This window comes from Lichenostomus cassidix, chromosome 3 (assembly GCF_008360975.1).
Source record: "Lichenostomus cassidix isolate B80296 chromosome 3, HeHo_3.0, whole genome shotgun sequence".
Lineage (NCBI taxonomy): Eukaryota > Metazoa > Chordata > Aves > Passeriformes > Meliphagidae > Lichenostomus > Lichenostomus cassidix.
In genome coordinates, this window is record NC_139483.1 from 86,634,130 (window position 1) to 86,649,283 (window position 15,154).

Genomic DNA, 15,154 nt, shown 5'->3' on the forward strand with positions numbered 1-15,154 from the left:
AGCAATGGGAAATGAAATGAACCTCCTAACAAGAAGCAGCAATTCTTCGATCCAGTAATACTGAGGCAAAAGAAAGGCAGTGCACTGAGGTTTACCCCATCCAGGTCTGAATTCCGTTGTTAAATGCTCTGCCAATTTCAATTCAACACTTCTTATCCTGGTCAACCACTCTTAGGGGGGCTTCTTGGTGGAGTAGTAATGAATTTCTACAGTTCACTTGTCTGCATAGAGGTCGTGCTGTGCCTGGCAGTAGTCTCCACTGCCCTTCAGAAACTCCATAAATGTGTGACCAAGAACACCACAGAACTGCTGTAAAGAGAGGGGAGAAAAATAAAGCATGAGTACAGGTGAAACAAAGTTATTTTTAAGACCTCAAGTTTTATAAAACAAAGAAAAAAAGATGGCAACTAAGCAGTTTCACAAGGTTTATCTTTTATTCCAAGAATTAGTTTTGTGTAAGAATCCTGTTACCTTTTTTAGCATGGATTACATGAAAATAAATACATTCACTTACTACAAAGTTTCCATGTAGGGTTTTTGCAATACCAAATCCTATAATGTATTGAAATACCAATTTCAGATGCGCTAAACATAGCAACAAGTTTTAAGAACCCCAGAATTTATAAAAAGCATCCTTCTTCCAGGATACCCATACAACTGTCTTTTCCATTTTGAATTAAGAGACATCATAACATCTACTAAAGTAACAGTGCCTGAAGTTACCCAATAAAAAAAAAAAGGGCATATTAATCCACCTGACTCAAATCGGAGGTCTTGAAAGCAAATGCAGTCTTTGTGGCCTAACAACACAATGTGAGCTTCTAAACAGAGGCTTTTGAGGCACAGAGATTTCTAACCAAGAAACATTTCACACAGTAAAGGCTGAAGACCCATGGCAACCTTCATATGCTTCTAACAGTCTTTTTACACCATGACTTCTCTAATATACTGAGACAGCAGTAATAGTCTAGCTAAAAACATACATAGGCAACTTCATTGAACAGGTTATTCCTGTCCAGTGGTATGCTACTTAGCTATGGTTAAATTTATATATATAATTACTGCAAGATGCAACCAGGAATTAAGATGGCAAATTAACTGCTCCAAGTTGCACATTTATTTGCACAGGTTGCTTTTATGCAGTGTGGAACACTTACAGCAGATGCATTAGTTTTGTGCCCAGCCACTCTACCAGTGCTACTGCTTATACCTGCCTAGGGAACAGGAGGGAAGAAGAAGGGAGTTCTGTTTTCCAAAAGAGAGGTACAAGTTGAACCATGTATCCACTAAATATACTTAGGCATTAGAGACAAACACAATCAATACTACAAATATTTAGCAGAAAATGTTATTTTTGTTGATCAGTCAACTTATTTTCATGCTTTCAGACAGCTTCCTGGTAAGAATTTTAAGGGCACATGTTAGTCACAGGCATGACTTGTAAAAAACAAACAAACACACAATAAAACCCCAATCTGCTAACAAACACAAGAATGAAGATAACAGAAAGAAACTAAGATGACAATTTCATATCCACTTTGCTGCCACTCCAGAGATACTACCATCACCTGGTGGTGATGCAAACTACAGGATTAAGTTTGCCAGTTGTAAAAAAGATACTTCTGCTTTTATCTTTAACAACTTGAGAGACAGCAAGAACTCTAAATATAACAGGTGTGGAAAAGGAGTAAGAAGGATCCTCTGAAGTCAAAGGTCAACAGAGTAACAGGAACCAGGAGAATTCAGACTCGGAAGAACTCCAAGAATCATCTGACTCACCAGCCATGCCCTAGCAAGGTGACAGGTATGCATTTAAAAGCCTCCTAGGACCAAATATAGGGAACAGCTAAAATAGCAACTGAAAAAAAGAATTGAAGATAACTTATTTAAAGTCACTTTCAATTAGTTTAAGAAGCAGAACAGCAAAAAGGGATGGGACAGCTTTAAGGAGATACAGCTCCACAAGGTCTTGTGCTGCTTTTTGCACTGCACTGGCAGATCTCATGTTGATCTCTTCTTAAGACTGCTAAGAAGAATCATACACCCTTTCCTTGGTAAGGGATGAGGGAGTGAAGGCTGTCAGAAACATAAATGCATGCAAGTGAGCTTGAGGATACAGAATGGAGTCATTAGGGTGAAAACCTTTTAATCTACAATATGGAGATTTTGGGGGAAGAAAGAACATTTAACATGTCACCATACCAGGACAGGCAGAAAGTAAACAGGATTCATCCAGTCTTCTAGGCAGGCTGCCCTTAGTCTGCAGCTAGGAGTACTCAAAATATCAGACAAACCAGTAAACAAGGAAAAGGGCAGGCAGCAAACGATTAGTTAAGTAAAAAATTCTTCTTTTTAATGCAGATTGCTAATGACAACTAGAAGCTGGGTGCACAGTTCAAATTCTTATACAAAGTAGAAACAAGTAGATTATGCAATGTTACATTTCAGTTCTACATGTTATTAACCCTTACAAAAGAAATTAATTTTGTTAATTACTAACTTAACAGTCAGTATTAGACACATCAGAGCCTTAATAATTCACACAACTAAGGACCTAACCAAGCATGTACTTAAGCGTCACTGTTTGCCTGGCAACTACTGCTGCCACATTATGAAGGACCAAAGCTCACATTTTCCTTTGATGTGAATGCCATCACTGCTCACCAATACTAGCAGGAAAGCTTTACATGCAGACCAACTCCTTTAGGCAGCAACACACTGTTCTATCACAAGACAGCTTTGCCAACCTAGTTTCATTCTGTTCAGGGAGTCAAGAACTAAAGATGAGTAGTATATGGGCATGCTGTTTGTGTTACAATGTTACACCAGAGTACAAAGCTTCACCCACTTTCAGCAAAAAGACCTGGAAGATGAGAAATCAGCTGCGAAAATAGCGTTGCAGTAATTATGATGACCTCAGACTTTGAGGGAACTCAAATGATGTAATGAACTTTCAAAGGGCTTGGAAATACAGCTTTAAAATCACTACATTGTCTCATACAGTTTTGGTAAGCTATCAAAACAGTCAAGACAGTGTATGAAAACAGAAGTTGCATAAGTGAAATTCAAATCCATAGCATTGAATGTAGAAGGTTCTTTAATACAGTAGCACCAACTCATTGTTTGTACCATCAAATTCAATACTCCAGTATGCTCTTTTCAATTTACATATGAATTTTCCTTGAGGAAATTTAACACTGAAGGATTTTAGAAAAAATAGCAGTTTCCATCACAACAGAAAGCCCAACATTTAGACTGTTAGAACCATCAAATAAACTTGGGAAACAAAACGAAGGTAAATATGCCCGGACCACCCATTAAGAGAATGTAACCTGTCCATTATGGATGCATTAATTATGACTGTATGATCTACTACACTTCAAGCTAGGAGAAGTCAGAGAATAGTCTGTTCAAGTAGGAGGAAGGAATCTTAAAAAAAAAGGGCTTGAATTCATGCCCTTCTCAGAAAGCTAAAGTATCTGTCTTCACTGACAAGCAGATTCACACGGATGTTAATTTTGGGTTTGAAACAGTAACTCATGTCTGAAAAAATGGTTTATGAAAGTAATCTATCAGATCTTTATTGATATGGGGAAAGCGGAGAGGTGTAAAGTAATCCCATGCTGTTGACATTCTGGTTCACAGCTTGGTAGCATCTTGAAAAGCATGCAAACAAAAGCACTTGTTAACATAGTTATATGACACTTAACCTTGAGAAGATGTGCAAGATGGGTCACAGTTGCTCAATCCACCTGCTGATAGACCGCAAACATTTATACCCAGAACCAACTGTGTAGTCTCATATTCTCTCTTAAATAAAGACCTAACACGCACTCACCTACTGAAACCACAGGATTAGAACTAGAAAACTAAAATAAACTGAGTTTCATAACAGTTTGAGAACACCTGCAAGGACATTCGTTGTTCTAATTTACTACCCAACAAAAAGATACTGAACGGCAAACACACCTGACTTCCTCTTACTTACTATTCAAGGCCTCAGCAGCAACTGTCAAGGCAGACAGGGTAAAGTGGGAGGGTAAGGGGTACAAACTGCAAAGCCATTATGCAAGGTAGAGGCACACCTTCATAAGGTGCTCTTGACAAGATGTACCTCCTATCTACTGGGCACATAAATGCCTGTCTTATCCACTGTAATAACACTGTCCATTTTAGACCACAGAAAGCAACCCATTGCCTATGAAAATACATTCATATCTCACCAATAGGAAGGGAGAATCCAAAGGTTTATCATAAATTTGCTGTGACATGCTCTATGCTGGAAGGATATTCTTGTGTTCAAGTATGCAGTGAAGGGGGAAGAAAAAATTATCTCAAAACTTCCTGTATAACAAGTCAATGCAACTTTCAGAGATGATGAAACCAAGGCCATGTGACTCGGTTCAAAGTTCTTCTGCTTGGACCACAAAAACAACATGCAAAGAAGCCTTAACAGATGTTGGCGAAAATCAGACATCACAGAAACCAATCCATCCCCTTGTGTAGCACTTGCTCCTGAGTTTCCAAAAGTAAGGAATCTCAAAATGACTTAACACTGTCACTTCAATAGCAAACTACATAAATCCTATCATTCTATTAAACACTATACAATTACATTTTAAGCAATAACATGAGAAATTTAGCACGTATAGCAATATCTGTCTGCATGCATTTCATCGAGTTTAACACATGAATGCCTAAAAAGAAGTTGCAACTGAGAAGAAAGCTATAAGGACTTCCAGTAAACACAGAAATATTTCTTGTACTGATCTGAGTGAATTTTACTTTTTGAAGAAGGTGACAATCTCTTGTTAGTTTACAGTCAGTAATACCCTTATCTGAGTGTTCTGGTTAATGTTTAAAACAAGCGATCACTTACAGTCAGCCTACACACTGGGATAGATCCGGCATTCTTACGTGGCATGTATTTTGTCAGAACAGGAAAGTTTCAATTGATAGAAGTTATTAGATAAGGCTAAATTCTATTTATTTACTGTCTTACTGACACATTTAGTTTAAGTAAGACAATGGCATCCTGTTCCCTTGGCTCTTGTTATATCTGTCATTCATTTATATTTCTCGTTCTCACATTTCCTCTCATGGCTGTGCAATTTTTCATTGCTTCTTCCATGTTTTCCCCCGAAACAACTCTGTTCCTCTAAGACAATTTCAAAATCCTTTGCTGTTCCACCACTGGAATAATATGAGCTGACATTTAAGTGTAATCTCCAGGTTTCTCAATTTGGCAGTTTTATGGGATTACAAAGAGACGGAGTTCATACTTCTGAGTCACTGCTTTCAAAAGGCTCAGCAGATGCAGGTAGACATATTGGGAAGTTGTCCCCAGCAGAAATAAGAACCACCACATTACAGGACCTTCATGCCACAAACACTGTACAACTGTCAGCTCATAATACCTGCAGTGTACATAGCAGGCTACCAGTGAGCAAACAATCCTGCTTCTATTGTCGTAGATTACTTAATTTTGTTAATTGTCTTTCCTGCTTCCCTGCTTTTGGACGGCATAGTACCACCAGCAAGCTGTGCATTGTTTGATTTTCTGTGCTTAAATACACACTGTGCTCTGTGATCACAGATGTTAGGCAGCACAGGCACCGAGATTACTATGGGAGTTGAAAAACAAACCAAAAACCGAAGAGCGAAACCTTCCAAAGCTGAACTGTGATCCAGCTCCAGAAGGAAATGCCTTCCTTGAAAAGACAGACAGCAAGATCTTGGAAGCAGTTTCGGTCAAAATCAAGGTATTTGACTGAATTCGTGAGCTTTTGCGGCTCAAAGCAGATTGTTACAGAAACACTCGCTTCAACATGGACTTAAATGACTGCTCTGCGGACTTTTCATGCCGAACAAAGCCGGCTGCACATCCGAGTTCGGGTATACCCCACCTCTACTGCATAGAGCTCATTTTGGAAAGGACTCACGTCCTCGCTCGCAGCCGGCACCGACTCCCTGCCCGAGTACGGCGGAGACAAAGCAGCCGCCCGGCCGCCTTCGCCCCAGCCGCAGCCGCGCACGTGGGGCCGCAGCGGGGGGCGAGCGCCGGCCGCGGCAGCCAAGCCTGGCAACCAGCCGCCCACGGGCAAGTCCCGGCTTGCCCGGACAGCCCCGAGCTCCGGCGGCCCCGCAGCGGCGGGGTGCCGGGCTCCCTGCATGTCTGTCCCAATCTCTCCCCGGCGAGGAGATGTTGTCCCGGCCGCGACAGCGCCCCGCGGGCCAGGCCGGGCCGTCGCCCCGACTGCGGCGGTCACGGGTTCGCATCACGCCTCGATCAGGCTCCCGACGCGGAGCCATCTTGTCCCCCGGAGCCGCCGCCCGGCTCGACCTCCCCCCGGCAGGGGGCTCCCGGCACGGCCCAGGGCGCGGAGCCTCGGACACGGAGGCGCTGCCCTTCCCGGCAGGCGGCCCGGCCCGGCGGACTCCGCCGCACAGAGCCCGGCGGGGAGAAGGCCGGGCCGGCGGGCGGGGCAAGCGGCAACCGGGCTCACAAAGCAGCTTTGTGCCCGGGCCGGGCCACCCAGGAGACGCGGAGAGGTCGCCACCTTCTCCGTTCTCGGTGGAAGAGGGACGCCAACAGGCGGGGGCGGGAGAGGGGCGCCGGGGGAAGCCGGAGGCCAAGCCGTGCCGCAGCCGGGCGGGCTCGGCTTCCCAGCGGCCCGCCCGACGCGCGCCGCAGCCCGGCGCTTCGAGAAGCCGCCCGCAGTCGGCGTGGCCCGGACGACAGAACAAAGAGACAACATGGAGGAGAGGGGGAGGAGAGGCGCGGTAGCCGGGAGGCCAGTGCGGCGAGGGGCCAGGGCAGGGGGCGCGGGAGGGCGGCACTCACAGGAATATGGTTACTCATTGAAGACTGTAGCCTGATCATACAGCCGGGGTGCGGGCGCCACCGCCGGGGGCAGGAGGAGCAGAACCAGGAGGAGGAAGAGGAGGAGGCGCTGGAGGCCGCGGAGCTGCCGGCGGGGGTTCGGCGGCGGCGGCGCGGGGAAGGACCATACAGCGGCTGCGGCGGGCGGGCGGCTCTGCGGGCGGCGCCGGACGGACGCGGCTGCACCAGGAGCGACACTCGGCGCCGCCTCCCGCACGAGCGCCCCGGCCCCGCCCCTCGCGCGCGTCGCTGACGAGCGTGGCGCCCACCCAATCAAAGACGCCGTCGGCGCGTCTGGGGCGGGCGCGAGGCCGCGGGGGGCGGGGTGGAGGTGGGGCGGGCGGGCGCGAGAGGCGGAGGCGACCGGCGGGAACCGGTTCGTGAATGGGGCCGGCGCGGGGAGCGCCCCTCGGGGCCGCGCCGGGACACCCCGCGCGCCCCGCCCGCTCGGGCGGCTGCCGGCGGGAAGCGGCCGGGAAGCGCCTGGCGAGAGCCGCGGCTCTCCCGGGACGCAGAGTTCCAGACTCTTCCCTGCGCCGCCAGTGCGGGGCGGCCGGCTGGCGCTCCGCAGCCCTGTGCCCGCCGCGGTGGGGCGAGGGGGGAGAGCCGCTCCCGCGCGGGCCGTAGGACGCGGGGCGGCGCAGCGCGGCTCCGCGCTGGTTTAATCCGTCGGCCCCTTCGCCCGGGGGCTGCAAAACCGCTTTGGCGAGTTTAATGCCGACAGGAAGCTCTTAGAGCGTTCTGCCCGCAGATTACCCCGTGTCTTTTCAGTCGAAATAAAACCCGTGATTCTGGCGTTGCAGATGGGAGCTCAGCCCACTAGGCCAGACGCGGTGTGAGAAACAGCAGGGCTCTCTGAGCCTCGTGCTCCCTCTCGCCCCTAGGAAAGTGTCTCCCCGGGCTTGGGGGCTCCCGAAAGGTGGCCGCGAGGAGGTGGAGCCGGTGGCGGGAAGCACGGGCGGTATCGCTGCCCGCCTCAGGGACAGCGGCACGGCCGGCACTCCCTGGCTGGACACCGGCAACCCTTCAATGTGGGTCAGCGCCAGCTTTGTGAAATAACAGCCTATTTTTAGCTTGAGTTCGCCCGAAACTGCACTAGTTGTATTTAACTAGTTAAGTTTTTCTTCCCATGATATTTTATTGCACCTGTACAGGTTACAAGTGCTTGCTTTTTGATCTAGAAAACAAACAGCTCAAATCGGAGTCTCCTCAAGTTAGTATTGCCCTTGACAAAGGCATGACTGGTTTGTGGTTTTGCCCGAATGTCTTGGGTTTGTATGAACCATGATTTGTCCAGCGGAGGTTTCATGGTATGTGACACGTGAGAGATGTGCTATTCAGAATATGTCTGTACTTTCACTACATCTGGCTTCAGGTGGCCATAAGCTTATTTCTGACCAGGAGCCATGTGTCTGCTAGGATAATGTACTCAGCTTTTCTGGGCTATAAATAGATCTGGCTGTATTTATTTACGTTGTGTTTTGTATTTACTGACTTAGGACATATGTCTGCTGAACTTGCAGCTGTTTCCACTACTCAATATAAAACGTCTAGAAAACACTCAGAATGCTATAAAACAAGATGATCCCAAGGTTAATGGCTTCTTGGAATATTGTTTACTTTTTGGTGGTTGCAATGATAGGAAGATTTGGGGGAAAAAGAAATAAAGTCAATCACTAGTAAAAATTGAGGAATTTGCTCTGAATAAAGTTCTGTGATTAAACAGTTCTTTACCTGCTTTAATCCATGCTATTTGGGTTTTGTGTTTGGGTTCTTTTTCCTCCAACAATGCAAGCTTTGTTTACTGTTTTGTTGCACAATAAACTGATCAGGATTTTAAAATCAAATTACTTTCTGCTGCAACATCTTTTGAGTGCTCTAGCACAGTAGTTGACACTGAAAATAAATCTGTCAGTTTCTTTGAAATTATATACCCAAAGAAGAAAGGATTTAGCTCAGAAAATTTCTGGTCTAAAAGGATTTTTTTTCTTTTTGACTACAGAATACCTCTTTCATTTTAACTATTTAATATTAATTTTTATTAGATTTACCCTATCTGGTCCCCCTAGTTGTGATTATGTCATACTAATTGTCACTTAATATGCAAATTCCTGTGTTTTATGATCTGAGATGGCAAGAGATACTTGGAGACTACAATAGTATCCCATTTCATATAATACAGGGCAGAATCTTACAAGAATACAAGAATACTTGTAGGGGAGAGAGACAGACAAGGGGATAGTTGTGAAAAGGTTACAATTAGTGAACTGTTGAAACAAAGTCGGTTGAGGAAGAAGAAAAAGATGAGACTGATAGGGAACTTTAAATATAAGAAAAAAAATAAATGCTTGAAAAGAGAAATCTGTGGGGTATAATCAGAAGAGACTGATACTGCCAATTTGAGAAGCAAAGATGTGGTCATCACCATCGTCATGGTATTAAGAAGATTAATACAACTTTCATGATAAGAGGCTAAAACAGGAAAAAGTTTGAATACTTTTTTGAAGCAGTGAGAGTGAAAAATAAAATCTGGGCATGGACTGAATGTACTTACTTAGTTGACTATTATCAATAGTTTTTGAAAGTTTTAATAGGCAGCTGTGAAGTAAAACAGTCAATTTAAAGAATACCAAAGTTTCAAAAATCCAATGGTGAGTTATATCTTACTGTCCTAGGTTGCAATATTGATGTAGTTAAGTATTCTATTACTACCAGCTGTGGGCCATTAGCTGCTATCACCCACTCCGGATGACAGGCAATGGGCCATCCGTTAGCTATTATCACTTGCTAATGACCCACCCCGCATGACAGGCAATGGGCCATCAGGGACCCACCGTGTGACTCATGGACTTATCTCATCCCATTGTGAGATGCTCTGCCGAGGAGGGAGGAGCCAGGTGTTCCCACCTGGATATAACCTGGCCCTGGAACTGCCTGAGCTAGCCCCTGTCTACTGGGTTCCCAGAGGACCAGAGCTACTACTGGATCTTCAGCTGGAGACTAGACCTTCACAGGATCACCACTTCAACTGGACTACTTCAGTTGGACTGCTACTACCACCCTAACAGGGTGTTAGGTTGTATCTGACTTTGTCAGTGCTTTTCCTTGTATTATTTCACTTATTTTTAATTTCAATCTTGACTTGTGATCTCCTACTGGTTTGTTTTCAAACCAACACATATCTTACGATTGCTTTATTTTCTCCTAAGTACAATAGTGAAAAAAATCCCTATTCACACTCTTTATTTAAAAGTGTGAATATTTTATATGCTCTACTAGCCATTTTTGTAAAGAAGGGGAATCCTAATATAATTAGGAAACAGTTTTTTACTTCTGATCATCTTTGTCAACCTTCCTGTACTTATAAGAGTTCCATTATATTATTTTTTAGTTAGAAAGACCAGAACAGGAAGTTGTTTTCAACATGCAGTCACACCATGACCATGTATCACTTTTAAGTGGTTTTAATTTATCGCTAGACTATGTGTTCTGTTTTGAGAATGCTAGTTCTATGGGATTAATGAAAATTAAACTTTAAAATATTACTCTTATGTTTTAAATATGTATCATTATATAATAACATAAATATTACTCAAAGACTAAATAAAAGTAGTTTATTAATATGCTTATCTTTTGCATATAACTTCCTTAGTCCTCTAAAAATCAGTCAGTTGTTCCTAATGCTTGTCTGGGTCTTCCGTAACATAATGTTAGGGAAAAAAATGCAAACAATTGTGTACTGGAAAGAAATGTCAGAATCTGAATTTGCTCGCTTGGAGGTAGTTTCACTGTGTCTGTATGGACTACTCGTATTTTAAATTTCAATGGAATTGGGGAGTTCATATAGCTGTCGATGTCATGTGTATTACTAGTCTGTATGTACAGAATTAGTGTACACAATTAAAGTTCTACTGGTTAGATCTTTGATCTGCTGGTACTTACTGTAGCCTTTTGTGGAGAGGTTTCTGAAGGCTGTGTTAAAGCCTATGGCATGCCAATGTGTAAAAATATGAAGTGAGTTGACTATCACTGGGTTAGACTGCCATCGAATAGAAAACTCATACATGACTAAGCAGATTAAAACGAAAAATAATTAAAGGAAAAGAATGTAATTAATGCAAATCAATGTAGTTTTAGGGAAAACAGCTTTTGCCAAGAAAGCTGACTTAATGCTTTGATAAGATTACAAGATTGGCATAAAAGTAACTGCATAGCTGTAACACTAGATGTTTATGTTATCAAATAGTTTTATCAAAGGAGTGTAATTAAAGATCACTCTGAAAAACAAGTGTGACTGATGCAAAGACTGATGAATAGTAAGTAGTAGCAATGCCAGCATAGTTCTTCAGAGTAATCTAGACTGTTTAGTAACTTGTATTCACTCAAAAATGTGCTTTAGTACAGACACTTGCCAAGTCATACACCTACAATCAGGGACGCTAGCATTATTCATAAGTTTTCAAGAATACTTTTTGTTACTCTAAAAGGAGTATAGGGATTATAATGGACAAGTCAATATGAGCTCCAAGGGCAGTGCTTTGGTAACAATAAAAATTATGTGATCCTTAGATATAAAATGTGAAATTGTGAGGAGTAGAGGGATTTTTTAAAATTTATAAAAAAAATTTTAAATAGCATCCATACTAACTATTGAATTACCATGTGCAGATCTGTTGACCACAAACCTTCTATGTTGTCTGATTTTCTCATATACAAAAACCCCCAACCAATTCATCTGGAGCCCATGTGTGGCATTTTTCATGTGCCTACTCCTTTGTTTATATTTACTGCTCCACCTCTTAGCCCTTTTTTGCTTCCCTCTTAAGATTAGGTTCAGTTTTGTGGCATCTCTTGGATTCTGTGATCTTCCGGTGAACAGGACAATAGAGTGGAAGGGACTGCAGGACAGTGTCAGGTTGTGTTTGAGAGTGGTAGGTCCAGAGCTATGTCATAGAAGAGAAAGTGATATATTTTTGAGAATGCAAATCTGCAGAAAATATTGAAAGACTAGAAACAGTGGGACATATAAACTATTCTTCCTGTTTAACTCAAAAAATAGATGCAATGATATTTCACAAGGAGAAGATATAGGCCTCTAAAGGTTTCTTAATTTGAAGAGTAAGGCAGATTGGTTTATAAATATATGACAAATTCACTTGGTGTGACAGATACAAATTACTGGTTTCAGTGTAGGAATTAGTGGGTGAAATTTCATGTACTGTGATGTGCAGGAGATCATAAACTGTAAAATACTGTTTTTTACATTTTGAAGTGCAAATTTAACAGGAAAAGAAGGTTTTTAGTAGAAAATACTTTACTTTAGGGTTTTTTAGGTAGTTCGAACTCTTTAAGGTATTTTTATCCCAATGGAGCTGTCGGATTTCTTATATTGCATCTTAACTGGAAATTCTGCTTTTAATATTTCTAAAGTTCAATAACATCAATAATTTAACTGAGTGCTTCTTTTTATTTTTCCGCTGATGATAATTTCTTTGTGTGTATGAAAAAACTCTAAATTACTGAGTTTCTTCTTCTTGTCAGTTTCATTTCTGCAGCTTGGTCTTATTTATTCTCCCCTCTAGCACGCTTTCCTCTTTATTCTTTGATGGATGTCTTCAGTCAAATTCTTTTTTCAAGCTTCTCTCTTTTCTTCAGTTCCTTAAAAAATCCCATGACTGTTAAAGATTAGTTAATTTCTCTCCTATGTCCAAATTTCGTCAATTGCACAGTTAGGATGTGGTTCTGTTTCCATGGCCTGGGCCCGCATGGTCAGAGCACACATGGAGACCCCTACTGCTGGCAAATATCACTCAAGGAATGCTATTCTGCTGCAAGATTGGTGGGACAGACCTATGCTAGAGGGGAACCTTTCTGCTATGGAAATTTCTGTGCTGATGTGCTAGAAGAGTTATTTCAGTAAATCTATGTGTGGTGCTCTAGGACGTTATCAAAACTGAAAGAGTTTACAGTGGATTCTTCATATTTGGTTGGCTTTCTTGGCCAGGTGTATTTATTAAAAAATATTCTGAATTCATTATGAGGATTTAACACAGACCTTTTCACCCATTAATGTAAATGAGCACTTCACATACAAGGTGTGGTATGCTAAAGGTTTCTGGTATAGTGTCATGATCTTGGGCTAGATCTTGTCTATATGCTTTTGTGATAATGAAAATTATTTTTTATTTTCAGCTCTAAAACTGGCTTCTCTACTTTGAAGAGAAGATCTTTTTCTTTTCTTTCTGGAACCCTGATTATATGCATTGGCCATGGACTGGTCAGAGGGATTAGACAACTACTACTGAGACTTCACAAATACAACCAATGTGGAGCCCTTTTTGAGTTGTTTTTTGAAAAATTCAGTGAATGTCTCATATTGCTTCTGTCTGTTCAATAAAATAATTGTCTCTATAATGCACAGTTTGTATTAAAACTTTGAAGATGTGGTAAAGAAGGACTTTTCGTGACTGAAGAAATGATCATTTACAGGCACATGCTGAAATAGTCACTTGGCAGGTTTAACATTCATAATTGGCCCTTAGGCAACATATAATCTGAGTAGATAGTATTTGAGTATTACAGGAGTAATTATAAAGATTAAAGATTTCAGAAAATATTTGCACAATATTGCTCGCAAGTAAGTTTTCTTTTGTTAGGCTCTTTTACAATGCATTTGTTAGTTTATTCCTATTGAAGTAAATTAAGCCTGTATATTAGGAAAGCTGGACATTTTTTATTTAATTCAATTAGGTTTTCTCCAGAAACCTTTTGGAACAGTCCAGTGGTTTGACATTCTGGATATATCAGAGCATTTATCTCAGCAAGCTGTTTGAGCTGACAGCCTGGGAATATTTTCTCAAGTATATTGGTGGCAAATCAGAGCCCAGCCACAGGCGTGACAAACAGGGCCTCTGGTGCTAGTAGTGCTTTCTATATTTTCTATTGCTTTTTAGGAAATTTTGGCATAAGGGATCCTATACAGCTGCTGTTAAACTACTGCAATATTTTTTTGTGTTGCATGTTTTTAACAATGCTGTCTGTGAAAACTGCTAAACTGGTACTCTTAATAGTAATATCAGATATGTTAATGGCAATTACAAGAGCATACAGCAATTACAAGGACTTGTAACTTTTCCTTTTTGAAAAGTTTCTTTGGATGACTGTGAAATTTCACTTATGTTTTTGTTTCTAAAATGTAAACCACATATTTTATTGCCTTGCATTATTAGTGCTGCAACCAGAAATAAACAGCAATCTCTTTGCTCAGTCTATTCCAATTACTGCAGCTATCAGTCACTTACTGACTGTTCAGCATCCTCTTCACACCACTCCTTATTTTTTCTCTTTGTTGCTAGGGAGGAATGCTCATTGATTTTTCTGTGGGTTTTGTTGTTGTTGTTTTGTTTTGTGCAGCAAAATAACAATTTATTGAGACAGGAAAATTTTGCACATCCACTTGTATTACTCGCTATATTATTTTGTCAGCTGATATGCTGTACTGTCACTAGACTGAAAGTTTATCTTGTCATTTACTGTTGGAATCCCATTATTGTTAAAAACCGTTGCCTTTCATTTTATTTCTGAGATTTTAATTAAAAATTGAAAAATAGAAGCTAAAGTTGGTAATGGAAGCTCTATTGCAGTTCTGTTTCATGCTTAAATATGACCTTATACCATTAAATAACAAAATTATTATACAAAAGGGAAATTTAAAACTTGTCATAGAAAATACAAATTATTGTATTTTCCTGGTAGGTATATGTCTTTTTGTCATTTCTTTGATGAGTGAATATTTCTCTTTTTTATATTACTATAATTGTCAGTGTATTAGAAAAGAGATATGCCTATGTTCAATTTACCAGGAAAAACAAATCACTTGGAAACCAAAATATGTGTAATCTTATGATCTAAAGCTCGCAGACAAGGGAGATTAACTAGTATTACTCTAAATGAAGAAAATTACCTACGTTGGAAAATCAAAATGGAAGCTGTAAACCGTAAGGAAAAGATTAGTAATTCTGAAAATGTCCTAAAAAGATGTAGTAGCTTTTGTATTTGGAGTTAAGCAAGAAAGCATCTGAGAACTGTCAGTCTCTGTTATCTAGTGCTTGAATTCTTTTGGATCCCTTATTTTGCCTTTTGCTTGCGTAAATTGGTTTAGTAAATCAAAAATATGCTAAGTCTTTGTCATAGAAAAACACTTTTGTTTTGTCTTGGAGCAGGTAGACTGTGTCAGGCTATCAATAAACATGTACTTTTTGTGAAATAAAT

General features: G+C 41.6%; 1 protein-coding gene and 1 long non-coding RNA gene across 3 annotated transcripts; one reads left to right on the forward strand and one right to left on the reverse strand.

Moving 5' to 3' along the window:
- On the reverse strand, positions 1 to 7,105 carry LOC146440158 (uncharacterized). The gene is made up of 2 exons (XM_085056575.1): positions 6,845 to 7,105; positions 1 to 309 (listed from the first exon to the last, which is right to left on the reverse strand). The coding sequence occupies exons 1-2, from the start codon at positions 6,881 to 6,883 to the stop codon at positions 214 to 216; spliced, it is 135 nt and encodes a 44-aa protein (XP_084912701.1). The 5' UTR covers positions 6,884 to 7,105; the 3' UTR covers positions 1 to 213.
- Positions 7,106 to 7,265: 160 nt separating this feature from the next.
- Positions 7,266 to 14,535, forward strand: LOC146440159 (uncharacterized). 2 transcript variants are annotated; one of them, XR_014851057.1, is made up of 5 exons: positions 7,266 to 8,475; positions 10,275 to 10,344; positions 10,631 to 10,662; positions 11,715 to 11,814; positions 13,076 to 14,535. It is a non-coding gene; the product is annotated as an uncharacterized LOC146440159 (long non-coding RNA). The 2 variants fall into 2 exon arrangements; XR_014851058.1 differs by having other exon boundaries at positions 7,266 to 7,914.
- Positions 14,536 to 15,154: the final 619 nt, after the last annotated feature.